Here is a 21,394-nt window from a genome sequence, read left to right on the forward strand (position 1 = left end):
AATGAAATAAGCCAGTCAAAAACTGACAAATACTGTATAGTTCCACTTATATGAAGTATCTAGTCAAAACCACAGAAACAGAAAGTATAATGGTGATTGACTTAGACTGGAGGAGGAAGAAATAGGAAGTTGTGGTTTAGTGGATATAGAGATTCAGATTTGCGAGATATAAAACAGTTCTGAAGATTGGTTGCACAACAATGTTAATATATACTATCCACTACTGAAGTGTACACCTAAAAATGGTGAAGTTGGCAAATTTTGTTACCTGTGTTTTACCAAAATTAAAAATTAAATTTTAAATAAAGTTCATGTCACAGTGCTACATGGTCCAGTTATTAAGCTCTATTCCGAGAAAATGTGTGGTACACAAAGATCCCAAATGTTTAACTTCTGTAGAAGCAGTATACTCCATCTAATGAAAGTTTTCTCACCTAATATATAAATAAGAGAAAAATACAAGGTTTCAGTTCTTTTTTCCATGGGCTAGTACAATGGTATGAAAGGGGATTGAATATACTTTTAAAACTCTTCTTCTGTGGGTGAAAAACAATACAAGCAACCTTATTTAGGTCACAGCATTTACTGTAAACATCCCAAGGAAAGCTTATTAATAACTGCCACCCACAAAGGACCTGGTTTCATCCACTGAATGTCATGGAGTCAGTGAAAGGGAGGCTTAGGGAGAATTCTCCATGATCTTAGAAATTGGAATATTAGCATCTTTTTGAAGTTCAATTTGTATTTACAAATAGCAAATAGAGCCAACTTTTAAATAAAGAATTTGAACTAAACAGTCTCTGAAGGGCCTCTTGGCTCTCGACCACAAAAATCATTTTTGTTTGCTTGCTAACAGAAAAATCAGAAAAGCATCCAAAACATTTATACCAGTACTTGATTCTGCTATCAGTTGAGTAAATGAGGCCACCTGCCTAAACTGGTCAGTGTGTTGATATGGAAATGCAGTGGCCTAGTCCTTAGCTTTGTTCAATCAACTTTGTGGTCACTGCCCCTTTGTGGGCCAGATTCCTCTTCTCTGTAATGGGAAGACTGGATTAAATTATTATTAAGGTCCCTTCCAGCCACTGTAATCCATGATTAAGAACCTGGGGTGGGGTCAGCACTGTGGCACAGGTTAATCCTCTGCTTGCAGTGCTGGCATCTCATATGGGCACCAGTTCTAGCCCTGGCTGCTCCTCTTCTGATCCAGCTCTCTTCTATGACCTGGGAAAGCAGCGGAAAAATGGCTTAAGTGCTTGGGCCCCTGCACCCATGTGGGAGACCTGGAAGAAGCTTCTGGCTTTGGATCAGCCCAGCTCTAGCCGTTGTGGCCACTTGGGGAGTGAACCAGCAGATGGAAGACCTTTCTCTCTGTCTATCTCTCTCTATCTGTAACTCTACCTCTCAAATAAATATATAAAATCTTTAAAAAAAGAAGAACCTGGGGAGCAGGGTAGTGATGTTTGCAGAATAATGTGAATGTGCTTAATGACACAGAACCACACACCTACAGATGGTTTCAAAAGTAAATTTTATGTTGTATATTTTATCACAATAAAAATTAAAAATATTTTTTTCACAATTGTAAGAACCTGGGAAGCAAAAATAGCCACTCTTGTTAACAGTTTATAATAAGAATTGCAAGGAACTCAAAAGTTTCAAGAGGCCTCTAGGCTTGACTTTTATTTCTTTATTTTTAATCAAATAGTCCCAAATCTCTAAGGAAATATTCAAGTACACTGGAGATGATGCTATTAAAAGAAAAACTTTTTATAAAACAATAATTCTTTCACTATTATGACTCCCTCCCGATTTACCATTTGAGTTCAACTTGTATGTATAAGGTTTTGAAAAATTTCAAAAATAGAGTTTCACCTATATACAATATGTTCAAAAGAGATTCACCCTGGACAAAATCCCACTCTCAGTGGGGCAACTACTCACATTTCTTCCAGCTGTGTAAACTAAGCAACTCAACTCTGGCTCAAAGGCTGGGGAACAAGTTTATTACCTTCTACTGGGTTTTTCAGATCCTAGGGAGAAGGCTGTGCACTAAAAATCAATACAAGATATTTCAAGGTATTCAGTTTTGTCACTTGTCTAGAGACAATGGCCTCAGAAAAGAAGATGAAGTGCCTTACTTCTCTCTCCTCCCTTTTTGTGCATGGTGCCCTTTAAAGGCATGCTCTTTGTGTCATAAATTCAAAGGTTGCTTTTATGTTCAGTGGGGTGGCGGGAGAAAGCTGGATTTTTTTTAAATGGTGAAGTTTGTCAAAATCCTAAAGGCTCTTGTAAAACAAATCAGGTCATCCTATACAGCCTGAACCCCCAATTCTGTAAGGGAAGTAGAAAACATTTATACCTCAAAGTAACTAGCAGTAATAGGTCAATGCACTTGATTGGTCATGAACCAATCATATAGACATCACCTGTTGCCTGAAAGATTTGAAGAGGTGGGTGTTCATCAAGACCTAGTCCAACCCTCACATCCCCCTCCTCTACCTCCCACCCATTACCAGGTATACAGAGGAAAGAGATGTTCAAGAAAGAGGGGGAACTCCCCTGACTCCTCTGAATCATCCTTCTCTAGACTGGCAGAGAGCTATCTTAGAAGTCCTGCTGCTACCCTCTTATCTCAGCATTTTAAGATCCACTGAGGTTCAAGCTACCAAATAGGTAAAAATATTTGGGCACAGACCTCTGCTACCCTTACAGTTATATGGGGATTGCCAACTTTGAAAGGTACCCTTAGGGCTCCTTCCAAGTCCTGTTTTCTTTTGATGGGCCCAGGATTTGGAATCCGCTTCTTTCCCATAGTCTCTTAGAGTACAGGCAAGAGGAAGACTGGAGGTAAGGTTGGCAATAAGAGAGGAGCAAGAAGAGAGTAAGGAAGTTTCCATATACAACATTTGTATCTGGAATATGAATAATGGTCAGAGGAACCTTACGGGTTACATAATTCAACCTGTGAGTAAACTGAAGAGCCAAATTGCATAGCTGACCACAATGCTGGATCTGGATTTCAATGGCTCCACCTCTAGTAAAAGTTTTGTAATCCTTTACCCTTTTGAAAACCTGTGGAAAGCTATGGACCCTACCCACCAGAAAAATGCACATTAACATGTAATTTCTGTTTGATTAATTCTAGGACAGTTTCCCCAATTTTCTTGATGACAAAACTCACTGGGACACTGGTTTACAATTCAGATTACCAAGCTCTCTTCTTAAAATTCTGGTTCAGAAGGTCAGGGGTAGGGAATGTTTGGTTTTTGTTTTTGTTTCAAACAAACTGTACAGGTGATTCTTAATCTGGGGCAGTCTTGAAAAATCACTGCTCAGAGGTATTAAGTCCCTCAACCAGCTGTGCAACGGAATCACTTGTAGAGTTTTATAAAAAATATGGTTTCCTGAGCCACTTGCCCAGATCTACTAAATCAGATTTTCATAGCGGGAAATATATGTGGCTGGAGGTGATGCTGATGCCCAAGCAGGATCAGAAACCACAGTTTTGTGGTTCAGATACACATCTGACTCCAGCCAGCTTGTCTCTTTGCCTGGCAAAGAGTCTCTTTCGTCGCTTAGCCTGGCAAAGGCCCTGATGGACAAGTTAGGTACCAGGTCACTAACTGTTTGACATTCCACTTACAAGGAGCAGAGTACTTCACGAACTAGAAGTGTGGTTTCCCAAAGTAAACTTGGAAAATACAAGATACATAAAGGCAAGGATGAATATCTGTCCAGCTCACTGCTGTATTTTCAGTGTCTAAAGCAGCAGCTGGCACACAGAAGTTTCAATGAATAATGAGTAAACCAATGGATGAATTAGTAGTGAATTTGTATAACTGAAATCCCTTAAGATGGAATATGACTGTCAGACAGAAAGTGTAAACCTATAGATTTGTTTCTATTCCTGGCAAGCCCTCTCACAAGAATTCTGTTACTTGAATTATGATTACAAAAATCATTACTATTTTAGTAATATTATCAAAATAATCATGACCAAATTCTAAGAAGCTGACATGGTTTTTAATGCTTTCCATATATTATCCCATCTGATACTTAAAAACAACCCTGTGAGACAAATATAACTGTATTCATTTTTAATAACTGAGGCTTAGAAAGGTCATTTGCCCCAAATTATTCACCAAATCAGTAGAGGAACTTAGATGTGAACCCAAACCTCTTAAATCCATACTTTTTAACCATGTATTCATTCCAACATAGAAGATAACCCATAGTAAAGTAGCAATTACATCCCAAATTAGCCATATTTAACCCAGCTGGAATGCAAAGGGCTTTTAGTATAGAGCTTCAAAGTTACAGGAGCAGTTAAAGAAACTCAGGCAACATCCTGAACATTGCCATTAAGTAATTCATTTCACAAGCATCTGTTTTGGGAGAAAGACCCTTGAGGAGCATACAATCTAGTTGGGTATATAAGACATAGGCATGGATACGTGTCTTTAAGTATATGTAAGGCAACACTCTGAATATACTTAAGGCAGAAGTAGGTGAAGAGTTAATTACAAGACACACCCCAAATCGCTCACAGGTATTGCAAGATGGGTAACTCAGAAGCCCCGGGCAAGGAATAAACAGTTCCTGCTAGGACGGTAAAGAAATGCTTCCTGAGGGATGGATTTTAAATTGCAGGATCAGAAAATGCAGAAACAATAAAAAGGGCGTTCCAGATAAAGGAATGGTAGGAACTGGAGCAAAGAAGTCAGTTGAAAGATAATCTATAAAAGATATTTTTGGTTTTTATATTAATATAATTATACATGTACATCATAGGGAAAATAGAAAATATGATTTAAAATTATGAAGCTTCTATAAGTCAACCACTTAAAGTTTCCTTTTGGTGTATATTCTTCCAGGATTTATACTAAGCATATTTCTCATGCTGTTGTTTACACATGTGAATCGTTGTAAACATATACTTAATTTGGTATTTGCAGATTTACACATGCATATGTCTCCACACATGCATATATGTATCCCCACATATGCACATATGTACTTTTATAAAAGTACACTACATAGGGCTTCTGGAGTCCAGTGAGAAGGATCTTAAAGAAGTGTAGAAAAACCTTTCAAACTTACAAGTACAAAATCACCATCTCTCCTTTGTCACACATAAACAATGATGGTGCTGATTATTTAATGACATAGAATATCATCCTAACACGTTGTTGAGGAAAAAGGGCAGGATATAGCATATTCCGAATGACACCCTACATAAACTTAAAGTATCCATGCCTATCTATTTATTACAATATGCAAAGAAAAAGACTGGAAGAAAAATCTCAAAGTTAACTACGAGTGAAACCTTGGGTGATATTTTCTTTTCTATGCTTTTATGATGTTCCAAATTGTCCCCAGTAAACATGCATTATGTTGTAATCCGAAAAAAGCAATGCAATGAAACATAAGCAACACGAAAGCACAAAAATAAATTCAAAACAGCCTTGAGCATTCTGCTCAAGATGCAGCCTAGGCTTCTGAACAGCTGAAACCGAATCAGCATTAAAGCAAAGCTTTTCTGTTGGCCAAGCCCTGACTTCAAGTCTCTGATTAGAATCTTGGCCCATGTGCCTGTCTTTGAGGCGTCCAGCGGGCGAGTCAGGTGTATGGAGAGAAGGATGCCTTGTTAGGTGTGGGTAGTGGGGCAGAAAGCGTGCCCCCCCTCCTCCGCCCCGCGGCCACCAGCGCTGCTCTGTCCACCACCATGTTAACCCTGCCTCCCACAGGCTGCATAAGCGACGGTGGGCTAGACAGGATGCCTAGGGCTGCACCAGAGTGCAGGCCCCTTCCCCCCACCCCCTGCAAATGCCGCACCGCCGGCGCCCTAACTCGGCGCCGCGGCTCTGTTTGCGGCGCCTCCACAGCAGCCAGCCTGGCCGTGGTCACCGAGGGCAAGTGGGCAAAGCTTCCTCGGCTGCCCGCCGCCGCCGCCGCCGCCGCCGCCGGTGGAAGGAGCTTCGTCATGCCCGGCGCCGCGCAATTCTTCGCCAAGTTTCACCTTCGGTGACACAACTTTTCCGTGCTTTTTTAGGCAGCTGCCACATCACGAGGCTAATGAGCACACTGAGGTTTGTAATAAACTCGCTTGCCAGGTTACATGGCGACTGGGGAGCGACACTGGTTGCCCAGACCATTGAGCGCGACTGTCCGGTTCCTAGCTAGCTGGAAAACAAATGCACCCTGCAAAGAGAGCATCCAGGAGTGCCCTGCCTTGTTTCCAGGAGAATGGCTCACATTGTTGTCAGAGCTCGGAAAGCCTCCCGCAAATCTCAGAGCTCTGGGAAGGCTTCATGTTCAATAAACCCCCCCCAAGGGGAGAGGCAAGCATATACATAGAGTATCAAAGGCAAAATAAGCAGGTCAATTCTCACTACTTTCAAAGACATGGTTCAAAGATTCTGAAAATATCCATGGGCATATTCAAGAACTGCACTCAGCCTGCCTTCTTTGGGCTGTTTACTTCTAGTTTTTAACAGCCAAGATAAATATTTTAAGAACTCAAAGTGTTTACTAACCCTCAGTTCCAAAGCAGCAGAAATGCTACCTACATGCTTTGGAGGGATTTTAGGGAACTGTTTCATGTTTGTTATTAAACTTACCTATAGCCATGCAATAGACCTGTCACTGTTAATTACTGCTGTTAAACATAGATTCCTGCAGCACACAGAAACACTAAATGATTCCCAACTTTGAAAACTATAATTAATATGTTCATTCAAGGCGTGTGTCTCTGTTAACAAGATATATTTTTGGAAATATTATCTAACTGAAGGCAGCATAAATAGTATAAAAAATAAAGCTCACACTTTTTTCCATTTGAAATGAGTTACATAATAAGTAGTGAAATGCTGCCTCTGTGGAACTGCATTTTCAGAGGGGAGGGCATTTTTCTTCCCTGTGGTTAATTTAGCTATCTCGGGGAAAAATCCAGAAATGAGACTCCTCCAAATAGCCCAGTACACCCTAAGGAACCCCATTCACTTAATAAAAGCCACTGGCATCTGTTGACAAGACAAGCAGGAAGGGGATAAAAGGGGGCAACAGAGGGAGAACTGGCAGGATTGAGAAAGAAATGCAGAGAAATGAGACATGCGATTCTGGTGAAAGATAGATTGAAAGTGTATGCCATGTGGTGAGAAATAAAATAAGAGTTTTACTCAACAGTGAATTAAGGGGAAGGGTAATATTGAAAACACAGATAAAACAAGCTCACAGAAACAGTTCTGGAAAACATTACCAATGTGTTCAAATGGACAAATGCTCCCATTTTGACAGCCACAGTTGACTGACCAGTACCTGTAGCAAGGATGCAAGGGAATAAAGTGAAGACATGAAGTGAGAGGCACACCAGGAAATGAAAAGTCAGAATTTCAAGGCCAAAAAGGAAGAAAAGAGCACCTGTATGGTATGACTGGGTATCTTTCATCTTAAGCTAAGGCCCAGAACAGTACCTGGTACAGAAAAGACACTGAAGTATTCAAACATTGGTTCAGCTGAACAAAAACATAACCCTGGAGTATAAGAACACTCTTCTTCATTACTTCCATATTAGCAGGCACAAGTAATTGTGTCTGTGCAAATCTAGCTTAGAAAAGAATAAACTGTGTTGCCTAGGAAGGCTATATAATGGGGTGGTTCCTGGTTAGGAACTGGATTTGGAGTCAACCAGACCTAGCTCAAATCTTCATTCCAGCTCAGTGCCTTCAGAATGGCCTCAATATCTGAGACTGAGATTTTTCATCTATCAAATGAGAAGAACATTTGAGGCGTCCGGCAGGCAGGTCAGGTGTATGGAGAGAAGGACACCTTGATAGGTGTGGGCAGTGGAGCAGAAAGCACCCCCCCTCGGCCCCGTCCCATGGCCACAAGTGCTGCTCTGACTGCCACCATCTTAACACTGCCTCCCACTTGCTGCATAAGCAACAGTGCACACCAGAACACTGGACCCTTCCCCCCACCTCCTGCAAGAACATAAGTATATATATATATATACACACATATATTATATATATATATTTAAATGTGATTTTATACATATATATAGTGTATGTGTATGTATATATATTCTCCTCCATAGCTCATTATGAAGATGTAATGAAATATTTCACGTCAAATCCCTGGTATAAATAAAATGACTTTTGATATATGTATGATAAATTCATTCAACATGCATTCCTTGATTACTACGATATTACAATAACAAGCAATGCACTAGTATTTGCAACCCACTAGCTGTGTGATCTCAAACAATACAATATCTCAAAGTTTCAATTTTCTCACTTCAAAATTCTATATGCTGTATACCACTAGCTACTTCATTTGGTTGTTGTGGGAAATATTATATATATATATATATAATATAAAAGCAATTATTCCTAGTAAATAGCAAGGGCTCAATAATTCATAAGCAACTATCACAATGATAGCAACATGACTGTTACTAATAAAGTATACTTCTGTTTAAAGGAATTCCCTTCCTTGCCTAGATCACTGAACAACTATTACTTGTAACCGAATCAGGTACAAGAACTTATTGAGTGCCCTACTGTGGGACAGGATGGAAGTCTTCCCAGAAACCAAAGGACAAGACAGAGAGAAGGGATATTATCAGCGGAAGGAAGCTTACTGAAAAGGAAGGTGACCACAAGTGTTGGAAACCAAGGAATGCATACTGAGTGATTCCATTTAAATGAAATTCAATGACAGGCAAACTAATATATGATAGAAATCAAAATTATAGCTGCCTTTGAGGGAAGTCTGAATAGAAAGCAGCCTCTGAGAACTTTCTGAGGTGATGGAAATATTTATCTTGACTTTGTGCTGATTACATGGGTATAAATGTTTGTCAAAATTCATTGAGATACACACTAAATATTTATGCACATTATTGTACATAAACTTCAATTACGAAGAAAGGAAATTGAGTTTGTACCATCTTTAAGAAGATAACTCTTTTTTAATTTAGTCCCTAACCAGTCCTACCTTTCACCAGAAGATTATCTCCTTCCCAGGCCTGGGTCCAAAAAGGACAGGCTTTCCCAGTGGGGAATTCTTTACAGCCACATAGCGAGCATCCAGACCTACTCTGATGTCTCTGCAGCAGATCGAACAAGTGACCCAGCTCAGGCCAGCCACATTGTACTTCCTGGAGTGTCAACCAAACATTACACACCAACAGAAACTAAGAGTACTCCAAGATTCAAAAGAATCAACAGAGACACCTATGAGTCCTTTGCGGGGGGGGCGGGGGGGAGAGTCACTAGGCAATGACACTAACACCGTTACAATTTGAAAATCAATGCTAAAAGTAATTTTAAATGGCAGAGGCAGAAGTCAAGCATGAGAACTGATTTTCAGTAATCTCCATAAACAGTAGTGATTTAGGCTTGATGTTAATTACAATGCAAATCCCCTAATAAAGTAGTCCTTCATATTTCCATCTTGGTCCAAAAATCAAGAATTTTTCTTTTTGATATAAACCCCAATTTTCAGGGATAATATCCTGCAAAACATTGCTTTAGAGAAAAAAAAATGGCTATCCTATTTAAGGAGAAATTGGAGACAAGGGCTAGAGTGGTGGTCATAATGACTACTATATATTTTACTTTCTTTAGGAAATTAGTGCATTTACTTGGAAATCCACACCCCACAATAATCTTTTCTTCAAGATATGACATTCAAAAGAGTGATAAAATGACATGTTAAAAAATGTCAGCAGCAAGATTTGACTGAGTTTGCATAACCAGTATTATCACAGATAACTTACATTTCAAGTTGATGAAGATGGACTAACATAAATCATGTTACATATGACAATGTGCCTGAAATCTACCCCTCAGCCTGTGCTGATAAACCCCAGTGATGACATGTGTTCAGGATAAGCAAACATAAATGGTGACTGCAGAAAATGAGTCATGCAGACATGTGTGTTCTGTACTAATTGTTAAAACCTGATTAGGCACCTAATCTTCACATTTCAAAGGTAATGTTGAGCAAAGAGACATCTAGGATCTCCTCGACCCATGACACTTTAAATTCATGTGTTTTTTCCTCCTCAAATTGGTTAATCTTGGCAATTATTTTCCATTCTTTTCCAAATTTCTCAACTCAAAAATATAAGCCATAATGAAACAGACAGTAAAAATCCTGTTGATTCGATATATTTGAAAAGCCGCAAAACATTACAGTTGCTCTATGTTGATTATAATTCCAGAATGAGTTGATTTGGGCATAAAACAGCACAGCTGCAAAGAGACCTGGGATGCTAACAATTTCATCACCCTACTCACTGGCTAACAAGTAAGTCTTCCAACTCCCAAATTATATTCAAATTCTGTCCCCAGTCTTGATCCTGTCTTCAAAGGCACTATACATTAATCATCTACCTACTGTGGATTATCAGCTTCTCACATGTCCCAATCCAATTTCCATTCCCATTCCAAAGTCACCAACATCTCCTGCCCTAGGAAGTATCCTAACTCCTTTTAATAATAAGAATTCTACTCAAAGGAGACTTCGAGTAAGTAGTATTAAGCTAGGGAGAAGATATAAGACCCCTAACCCGTGCCCTCAGTTGCTCCAATTTTAGATTCAGCATCTGTCAATAAAGAAGTTTCAGACCACTAGAAATGAAATTGCAGTAGGCATTTGGCCTAGTGGTTAAGATTAAAATGTTGGCATTCAATATCAGAGTGCCTGAGTTAGATTTCCTGCTCCATTTCCTGACTCCAGCTTCCTAGTACTGCAGACCTGGGAGGCAGCAGATGTTAGCTCAGTTGTTGGGCACCTGCCACCCATTCTGGAGACCTGGACTGAGTTTCCAGGACCATGCTCTAGCCCAGCCTAGCACAGTCCAGGTCACTGTTGGTATTTGGGGGGAGGGTAAGCCAGCATAGGGAAGCACTTTCCTTTGTTTTCTCACTTTAATTTAAATGTCTTTTTAAAATGATAATGCAGAGGATTTGCAGGCATTGTACCCTCATCTCCTGCACCTATCCTCAAGAACAAAGTAACATTTCTGATTAGAGATCACCCCAGCCACAACTCCTTACCCAAAGCTGTGATCACCACCTTCAATCAGCACAGAAGATAGTAGTACTTATAGTAGTACCCATAAAACCATAGGTCCATGATAACAAGGTAGTAAAAAAAGTCCCTACATGACTACTAAGTAGATAATGATAGTTAAGTTTTAATAACAAGTCACCAACATCATGATTTATAACATACCTCTAAAAACACCCGATTTACTGGGCCTGAGCCTGATAAAGACATCTGATAGAACCATCAGGTAGTAAACCATCAATACCAAAATGATGGGCATCACAATCAATCACAGCAGCATCTATGGAAGTGGCTGGCTTCTTGAACTATTTGTAGAGTTGCCTTCCATTGTCCAGGGGCCAGCATGAACCAGCCTGACACTAGTGCTGTCTCACCCAGAGAATCCAGAACCTCCATGGTTTTGAAATTTGCCTAGATATGGTGGTGGGTCTTGGGCCAAACACAGAAGAGTTGTTGAAAAACATGTCCAACTCTAAACATGTAGAAATGACAAATGTGAAATTGAGAATTAGCTAGTACTTTTATTCAGTCCAGAAAAGATTTGGTTTTATCTGTAATAGGCTACAAGTTTTCTGATACCACAGGGAAATGGTTGTAATAAACCAGACACAGCCTTCACTGAGTGCTTTTCCAACGGAGGACTGCTGAAAAGATTTTATGTGACAAGGCAGAGAAGAGTCAAAGCTAAGTGAATATCTGCTTGAACAAACAAATGTTATGCTTTCTTCTTCCCTGAAATGGAAACAAATCCTCTGGTTCAGGAGCTGTATGACCCAAACTATACACATATCTGCCAATTTTAATGTTTATGCAAGGTATAAATAAATATACAAATGTGATTGGATACACAAGAGGTCTTTTTCATAGTTTTCATCAGAATAAAGATTCCAGCCCTCATCCCAAACAGAAGTCTATCTTGTCTGGCTGTATTATTGAAAAGATTACCAAAAAAAGCATCATCCATCACTACTCAACCTTAATGAATTAAAGAAAGTATCATTTAAAAGTGCAATCATCAATTTATATGTTCTTAAATCCATAATTCGTTCAGGAACTCATTGTAACATACTGACTACCTATTACCTGTGCTTGAAACCCACCCCACCCCCCCAAAAGCACTGTAGTCCATGATAATAATCTTTGTGGTAATGACTGGCTGTGGTCATAAGCCTCAAGTGATGGGCTAGGAGGTTAAATTTAAACAAGCAGTAGGCCCTGAAAACAGATTGGGAAATTGAAACTGTTATATTATTTGACTTGATTCAATCATTTGTCACACCATTGTTGAAGATTAAATGTGTGTGAGTTCAAAATTTCTATTAGATGTTTGATCACATATCTTGCTATGTTACAAAGAATATGCTAATTAGTCCCTTAGCTTAAAAATTCAAAACTGATATAAGAAATTTGTAAATAATCAAACCTCTTTATAAATATGATCAATATAAATAAACTTGATTGGCTAAAAATATGAGTTGACTTTGTATTTTTCATCCCTAATATCAAAAGTAGGCTTTAAAATCTAGTCACGTAACACTTTTCATATATTTGAGAAAATATTAATGACTATTAAATGTTTGCTATTTTGACTATGTTCTAAATTCAAGAACAAAAGGCAGAAACAGCATTCTTGCTCTTAGCAGCTGGAAGATCCCAAATCTCCTCTCATTGAGAAAGTAAACTCTCATCTTAAAAGTTGCCTTATACAATTATTTTGTTCTAGTAACAACCATAATTCCAAGTGCTATTTACACAGTTCCTCTAGAGAGGTATGCAGTTTCACATGTGGCAAGACAATGTAAAAACATGTCATGACCATGCCTACCAAAATAATTCATTACTGACTTACAGAAATCTGTCATTTCTAGATTTGTTAATCCATTCTGGACAATTGCAAATGACATTCCTAAAAGAGCAACTTACTTTTCTGTAAATAAGTTTGGCTTCAGAATTCCCCAAAGGTAGCCCAAAATAAGCCTTAGGTAACCACCTGATAGAAATCAGGCACCAAATTCCAAAACCAAACCTTAAAAACACTCAGAAACAGAAGCGAAATGACTTGCCTAGATCATTTGGTGCTAAAATCTTTGATTGTATTTACCTTTCTGGGCCTTCAGTGGAAAACAAAACCTTTTAATGACTATGAAATCGGTGTGCTTTATCCTATGAATGCAAGTTTGAGACTTTCCACAATTAGGAAAGCCCTGAAAATGTATAGCAGCAGTTTTACTCTGCCAAGTTACTCTTTCAATTAATCTGCGCATCTGAAACAGCCAACTTGAATGGCTGGGTTGGAGGGAATTGAATTCTAGCCCTGTGCCAGGCTGATGGCAACACTGACCCTCTGGACACCAGATCTAACTCCTCATAAACTTCCTCAGCATTTCCTTAACCCCTTTGCAAGTTAGAAGAGATATTACTCCATTTAAAAAACAAGTATAAAGGTCCTGAGCTGAAGACTTTGACAACTTTCCGCGGGGGTGGGGGGTGGGGAGGGCTGACGCTGCCCTAGAATCTCCCGAGAAGGAAAACTCAGAGATGAGAAGAGGCAAGGAGGAGATGAGAAAAAGGAATAGAGAAGAGTGGTAGGGAAAGGGGCCCAAGGGCTCAGGGAGGAATGAAAGCTGGGGCTCCCCCCGCTGCAGTCCCACTTCTGCAGCATGGACTCCGCATCGGGCGCTGCAGTTGAAGTGTGTGGGGCACTCAGGGCCAATCCAGCCCACTTCAGGGTCTGCTCTGTGGCCATTCCGAACACTTGCGCCTAAGGCAGCTGCCATTTGCCACTGCTCTTCCACACTTTCTCTGCGCCTGTCTCTTCGCCCAGGTCTCCAAGGCTGCCATCTCCAGTTTACATTCTGGAGCTCAGCCAGATCCTCAGCCAAGACAGGCGGGTGTGTGTGTGACGAAGGTGAGGGTGCCCCTTCTTTAGCCAGAGTTCTCCCCAGTAAGGTCCTGCTCTGCTGTGCCTCCCCAACCCGCCAGTGGGAGGCCCAGGCCGAGAGGCACACTCTAGGTGGGGAGTACTGGGGGCCCGGTGTCTTGGGCCAGGTGGCTGAACCCAAGCAAGTGAAGGGAGGGGACTGCCCCCTCCCACGGAGGTCCACTCTCGCCGGGCACTAGTGGCAAGGGAACAACAGCCTTTGTTCTCCCAGGGCATGGCTAGGCTGCGCTGCCAAGGCAAAGCGCGGGCGGCGCTGAGGCACCGAGATTGCTCACTTTTGCACTCGGCGTGTCTTAGGGTGCAAGCTCCAGCCTTCCCAGGGTGTAGGACTGGTAGCGAGTTGGGGAGTATGGGGTGTGAGGGGGGGAGAGCGTGTAGGGGGAGGGGTTCTGCATCTCGGCCAGGCTCTTTGTTTGCATTGGGGGCGGGGAGAGGGGGCTGAAGGTGGGTTCAAGCTTGGGTTCCAAGAACGGGGCAGATTTCTGAGTATGTCACCATGTTACATCCGCGCAGCACACATATGTACAGTCGCTCACACACACACACATGCACTCACACAGTCAGGCAAGCGGCCGTTGGCAGACAGCGCGGTTCCTGGCGCTCCGAGCTGCAGCAGCTTCATCTGCCCGCAGCGCCACCACCGTGCGTACAGAGGGGGAGTGGAGGAGGCTGGAGCCACTCAAGGGGCGACAATTCCGTGAGGAAGAAGAGAAGCGGTGCAAACCCAGACCCCGCAGCGGCCCCGCCCCTCCCTTTTCTCGCCCCGGGTCGCAGAGGTCACGGGCAGCTTAGGCTCAGGGAGGGAGGCTGGGAGCCACCGGAGGGCGGCGCGCACGCGAGGGGTCGAGGGAAACCAAGAGAAGGGAGGCAGGAGGACTCGGCGGGCGGGCTTACCCTTAGAAGCATCTTTCTCCTCTTTGGGCTTGGTCACCTTTCCACTCATAGATCCCAGCTTGCTTGACAGGGTTCGCCCAGGAGACGGAAGTCCTCGCCGAGCGGGTCGGACTTGGGAGAGCGCTTAGGGCGGCAAGTCGCGACCGCGAGCTCCCCTCGGTGTGGCTCGGGGCGGAATCCGCTTTTCCCCACCGCTGCTGCCGCCGCTGCCTATGAGAAAGTGGGGAGGAAAGGAGAGGAGTGAAGGAGGAGCTGCCGCCGCCGCCGCCGCCGCCGCCGTGAGCCCGAGCGGCCGGCCACGGGAGGAGCAGCTCGTCGCGCTCAAGAAGTGAACAAAGCGGTACGATGCTTCCTCCGCGCCCCGCGGCCGCCGGCCCAACGCCGCGCTCACCACCCTCAGGGCGGCCGAGAGGCGCGGCTAGGACTCCCCGGCTTTGCCGCCGGCCTCCCCGGGCTCGGCGCGAACCGCTCGCCGGGCCAGCGCGGGCCGCGCCGGGAGTTGCTTAGGTGGGCTGCCGGCGCACTGGCGGGCTGCTTTCCCCCGCCTCTCCCAATCCGCTGCGGGCCGCCAACTCAATCAAAATAAAGCCCGGAGGAAGGTCTAAAAAAAAAGCAAAGACGAAAATATTCACTTAAAAATAACGAGCCTCCCCGAAAGGGAAATGTTTGCACATGTGATGAGCAACGTGTGAGCCTGTTACACCGCAGAACCGCGCAGCTTCTCGCCCGCGGAGAACCAGGTGGGGGGGGGGGGGTTCGCCTCTTTCTTTCTAATTAATGCATTTCGGGGTCCTATTCTTTGGCCCATAGGAGGTCCCCAGTTGCTCGCGGGCGGAGGAGAGGAGCGGTAACAAATGGCCCTTACCTGCTCTCTCCCTACACCCACACCCCCTCGGAGATCGCCCGCTCCCTCGCTCGCGCTCTCCTTCCAAAGAACTCTCGGGTCCCAGAGAGCTGCGAACGGACACCGCGGCGCCTTCTATATAAACGACAAGGTGTGGGCACGCGGGGGGCGGGGGCCTGCGAGGGCGGGGCTCCACGAAGCCGCCTGCCGGCTGTAGTAAAAGCAGAGCTCAGCAGGGGCGCGTCGATGTCAGCCGCCTGCCGGCCGAACCGCGGCGAGCCCCGCGGAGTGAGGGCTAGCGTGTGAGTTGGGCGTCCCCCAAGCCTTCGGACGCGTAGGGCCCGCGGGCGCTGCCAGAGCGGACTCCATTGTTGGTCGCTAGAATTAAAACTGGGCGGTCCCCCTCTGTCCATTACTCCTGTTCTCAGCTCCTGCTTCTCTGGCTGCGCTGCCCCGGCCCGCGCTGGGAGCCACCTACACTTTGGGGACTCCGCTGTTGGCAACTGCCTGCACCGAGCAGTGGAATCTCAGTCCAGGATACTGCGAGTCTACGCCTCAGGCCAGCTGCCAAAGTTAAAACACCGGGGCTCTCTGGGAGGAGAGAAGAGCGCCCTGGGATCTGGATGACACCAGGGCAGAGAGTAAACTGACTTCAGCAGCTGCCACCTCCCACTCCCACTCCCACCCCCATCCCCACACGTAGGCCCCTCCTCTTAGGGCTGGTCGCTGTGGTTGGCAAACTGGACCCAAGAGTACCCACCGTCTAGCAAGGCCAAGCCCAGGAAAACAGGCTGTGTTGGGCTTGGGACAAGTGCTGGAGAAGAGTAAGTAGGAGCGACATTTCGTCTGGGGCATGCTTGTGACAAAATCCTCCGCAAGGTCCCCTGAAAATTAGAAGTCCAAGGAGAACTCAGAAATTATCCTATTGCGGTCAGATAGGGAAGAAGGAGGAGTCAATGAAAGGGAAAGGGGTGGGGGAGCAGTGCGGATGGAAGTTGGGAATCAGCTCCTGGGGCCGTCCTGGGAAATCTTTTCTGTGATGGTCCTTTCTGAGCTTGCAGATCACTGGAAGCCTGGCACTCCTTTAAAGGACTAAGGTGACCATAAGCAGAATTTGGCCTTTAGAGCAGTCCACTAATCAGACCAAAGACTTCAGCCTCACTATGCAGATGCAGAAAACCCGTTTCCCCCACTCTCGTCAATTCAACCCCACCAGCTCCCTAATTCGGTTTCGTTAATAGTATTAAGCCAGGCGAAGAAATCATATAGATGGATTAGTCCCAGGCTGTAACTCAATTATGAGAGCCTGCTGTGGCTTTCAAGACCAGGAGTGTGGGCTGCCACTGCTGCCAGCCCAGGGCTAAAGGTCAGCAACCCTCTAAACTCAATTTGCAGCCTCCTTTCTCAGTCTGGGAGGAACTGGAGGCCTGCTTTGCTTGTAATATCTAATAATCTGGAGCTTGATGACACAATGTGATTACCCAACCCAAGGTTAGACCATTAATTAATATCAGTAGTCCAGGAAGGAAGGAATTTCTGTTCAAATGATCAGAATTCAAAAGGGATGGAGGCTTGGATGGATTTAGAGGAAAGGGCCACAGGAAGAGGGTAAAGAGTTCCTAAATAATTTACATGCAAAGATAATTACAAATGACTTATTTCCTAGCTAATACCAAACAGTGAACTCAACACTTTATTTACCTCATAATATTAGCTTCACAATCGGACATAGGAAGTGTTGGTACTGTTGTGATTTCCTTTTTACAAATGAGGACATGGAGACTCAGAAACGTTAGATAACTTGCTGGAAGGTTGCACAGCTGATGGTTGCTGGAGCTTGAATAACCAACTGGGAGTCAGCAGAGGAAACCAGGTGACTCTGCTCTAAAATCAGTGTTCCTCTATTATACCCATGGTCTCTCAACACACCTAGCAGCCTCTTGAAAATAGGAAGAAGCACAATCTATCTGCCAATCCTAAATTCCTAAGTCCTTTTAAACTTCCATATCTTATCATATGCAAACAGACACACACAAACAATTCTCTCATGTGTATCTATACCATTTGCTTTTCTCACCGTCTCCCAATAAGCAACAAGACTTTCTTTAGGAAGAAAGGGTCAGCCTTGGTCTTTGAGATACTGAGCATGGCACTTGTGCACATTCTGAGTGTCTCTTTTCCTGTCACATTATGATTTATAGAAAAGTTCTTGGCACAGATCGCACAGGTAAGACCTGCCTCCCTTCACCCTCCCCAAGCATAGTAGACAATGGCACCTCTAGCAAGGGTAACATCCAGCTTGGTGCTAGATATCACTCTGTTCCTTAAAGAGCTCTAATGGTCAACATATGGCTAAAACTAGGGTAGTTAACATGACTGAGGTGAACTGAGATATGTGCTTGGGAGTATTAGTGAAGTCTGCCCATGAACACAAGCAGCTGAAATAAATTCTTTCTTCCCTTTAAGCCCCTTGCCACAAAGATAACCAGAAGAAAAAGAAAATAGGCAACTCAAGCAAGAACACTTCACTGGCATATGTCCACATAGGGGCAAATAAATGACTTAATAGGAGCATTCCTGCCAAGATCAGGGTTTATAAAGATTTAAGTGCAAAGACAAGCAATCTCACTTAAAGATTCTGAAGACCCTGCTAGAGAAGTCAGGGATAGCTTGAGTTGTGAAAGGAAAGGGGTCCTCCCCCTTTTAAAATTTCATTTGATGTTTAATATGAACAGTACTGTTGGTACTGGGTCAGAGAAAGGCATGATCCAATGGCTAGCCCCAAGCAACTTGATAACACAGAATGGTTAGCTGGAAGATTTGACATCTGTGTGCAAAATTGGTTGAGAGGTTGGGATTGTCGTATCCACACCATCAGAGTCAGTCTTGAAGCATCTCAGTGGAGTATGGGCTTAGCTTAAAGCACTTCCTCTTCCCATCTGGTTCCATCTCCCATATCCCACTGTAATGGAAGTATCCTTCATTTTCAGGCTAGCAGTTTGCTCTATATGCTCACTCTACTTATCTCTGCCTTATCAGTGTGATAAAATGTGTCCCATCTTATCTCCCTGATGGATAATTCCATAGACCTGAAGAAGTAGGGGCATAGGTGTTACTCTGTAGAGTCAAATGACAATCCTGGATTTAAAGCAATATTCTAAATCAAACCCTTGCATGACCATGCTTCTAAAGAGGGATGGGGTGTTTTCTGGAGTAAGCAAAGAGGGCTGAGCCTTTGGCAATAATGTGGGAAAAGTTCTGAGAGTTACCCTCTTAGCCTTATTGTCTCCCTGATGTCTGTTTCCTGCCAATCTCCAAATGCCTCAAGACTTCAGCCTCTGGATTCTAGGTTAGTTCACCTCCAGAAGCTCTGAGAAGTATTTCTAGGCAAGATGCCATGTGGTTCCATTGTCTTTTCTAGAGGGTAAGGTTGAAGTTAATGGGTTATGGAAGGGCACACACACTTAAGGCTTTGTCCTGGACGTTTTGAACTGCTTGAATATAAAAACATTCTCATGAGGCACCATTGAATTAGATATTTCAGTGACAAGATTGCTCGCTGGACAAAACACGTTTTTCTTTTGTGAAAACACTTCACAGTAGAAAGCTGCTTCCAAAGGAGGCAGCCTGGCAAAACTACACTTTTAGCCAGGATACTTAAGATACAGAAGGGCCCACTGGGCCACGATCTAGTATTTGAAGGTGACTTTAATTTTTAAGCTCACAGATCAGCAATTTGAACTTTCATAATCAAATGCTAGGACTTTAAAAGGCATTCATTTCCGATTCAAACTCTGCAGTGTTTTTCTACATCATGATTTAATGTTGGTTTTTATCAGAATCAGTTGAGTTGGTAGGTTTCTGTAACACAACAGCTGGGGAAGATAACCACTGTGGTAGTTTCAAAACATGGCTACTGATGGGGCAGCAGTATGTACTCTCCTCCATTGTGGCTAAGCCTGTAACAGTTTCAGCATATAGAGCATGGTAGAAGTGATGCTCTGTTAATTTTAGGCTGGGTTAGAAAAGGCCATGCAGCATCTACCCAGCCTGCTTTGGAATTTGCTCTGGGGCAAGCCAACCACCACGTATGAAGTTTGCCCACCTTGAAAACACCATATTAGAGAGTTCATATCTAGGCTCTACAGCTGACAGTACTGGCCAAGCCTCAAATAACAGCCAGTATTGCTTGCCAGCCAAGCAAGAGATCAACCTTACTTGTCCAGCCCAGTCAAAACTCCAGATGACTGGAGTCCCAACTGACATCTGATTGCAACCTCAAGAGAGACAACTCAGTGGAGAACTATTCAATGGAGTTGTTCTCAAATTCCTGATTCACGAAATTGTTAGCAAAATTAAATTGTTCATAAGTTTTAGGGTAACATGCTGTGTAGCAATGGTAACTGGAATAGTGACCCACAAGTTCTAATCCTGCAGTGTATACTAATTCACCCCAATGTTTATGTTCCCTCCCCTTGAATCCAGACTTGTTTGGTGCCTTGCTTTTACCAATAGGATATGGCAGAAGTAATGCTGTGCCAGTTCTGGTCCAAGCCTTTCAGGAGACTTGGCAATTCTACTTTCTCTCTGAAAGAATCCAGCCACCATGTAAAACATCAAATACCCATGTTATAAGAAAACCCAAGCTGGCCACATGAAGAAGCATGTGAAGGAGAACTGGGAACCTGAACCCATCTAATGGCAAGAACCAAGGTCCCTGACATATGACCCCAGCCACCTCCCAGCCACTCAGACTGAGACCCTCTAGATTTCACAGAACAGAAAAGAGCATTAAATCCCTGCTGCATCCTGCTCAAATTCCTGACACAGAGATGTGTGAGTAAAATGTTGTTTTAAGCCACTCATTTTGGTTGTAATGGTGGGGGCACTTTGTTACATGGCACCAATAACTGAAATAACAATACTGGAATCTTTTGGGGGCTAAGTCTACTCTGTTCCCTTAGTTTATATACTACAGACAAGAATGGGGTTGTCGATTCAGGAACATTATGAGAGAAAGGTCAATGATTTTTCTGACAACACCAAGACTTTTCCAATCTCAGCAAGCAGACACATGAATTTCTGCCTCCCATAAAATTGAACATTTGGACAACTATCACTTAATATTGGAATGCCTGTCAGGAACAAACATCTTTAAATATTTTGTCACTTCCTTCTCCAGTGAAGGAGGAAACAATGAACCCGTGCTTATTCAAGGGATTTGGTCTCACTCTGAAACAATATCACTGGGCAGCATCAGCCCTACACCCAGAAACTTATCATTACGTGACATTAGGAATCTTTCATGTCAAAGAGGGGTGGACAATCAAAGCTAGCCTTTTCTTCACAGCATGATCCTCACTTTTTCTACATCCAAAACAGAGGACCTAGCTATCATCTTTCCCAATAAACAACACACAAAAAAACCTTGGCCCTTCTCAGTTTGCAGAAGATTTTCAGATCATGCTCTTGCCTTGATTCCAGTAGTCATACTGACAAGGTAAAGGAAAAAAAGCCAATTTTACTTTTTAAAATATTTTTGATATATTAGTAAGTTGTTAGCATACTTAGACTTGCCTATATTTTGACTTCTCTCAACAATATTATAAATTCCTGGATGACAAGGA

General features: G+C 43.3%; 1 protein-coding gene across 6 annotated transcripts in view; it reads right to left on the reverse strand.

Annotated features, from left to right (window-relative positions):
* Window positions 1-21,394, reverse strand: part of FGF13 (fibroblast growth factor 13) — a 651,259-nt gene that overhangs the window by 614,904 nt on the left and 14,961 nt on the right. For 4 of the 6 annotated variants that reach the window (XM_008273437.4, XM_008273439.4, XM_089323851.1 and 1 more), the window contains exon 2: window positions 14,924-15,133. In XM_008273437.4, coding sequence (XP_008271659.1) covers window positions 14,924-14,972 — 49 coding nt within the window. In that variant the 5' untranslated portion in view covers window positions 14,973-15,133. Of the gene's footprint in view, window positions 1-14,923; window positions 15,134-15,788; window positions 15,915-21,394 lie in introns of those variants that run through there. The other 2 variants (XM_070066949.2, XM_008273438.5) reach the window with 1 other exon arrangement.

The sequence above is a fragment of the Oryctolagus cuniculus genome, chromosome X (genome assembly GCF_051225735.1).
Source record: "Oryctolagus cuniculus isolate XC-2025 breed Fujian yellow rabbit chromosome X, ASM5122573v1, whole genome shotgun sequence".
Classification (NCBI taxonomy): Eukaryota; Metazoa; Chordata; class Mammalia; order Lagomorpha; family Leporidae; genus Oryctolagus; species Oryctolagus cuniculus.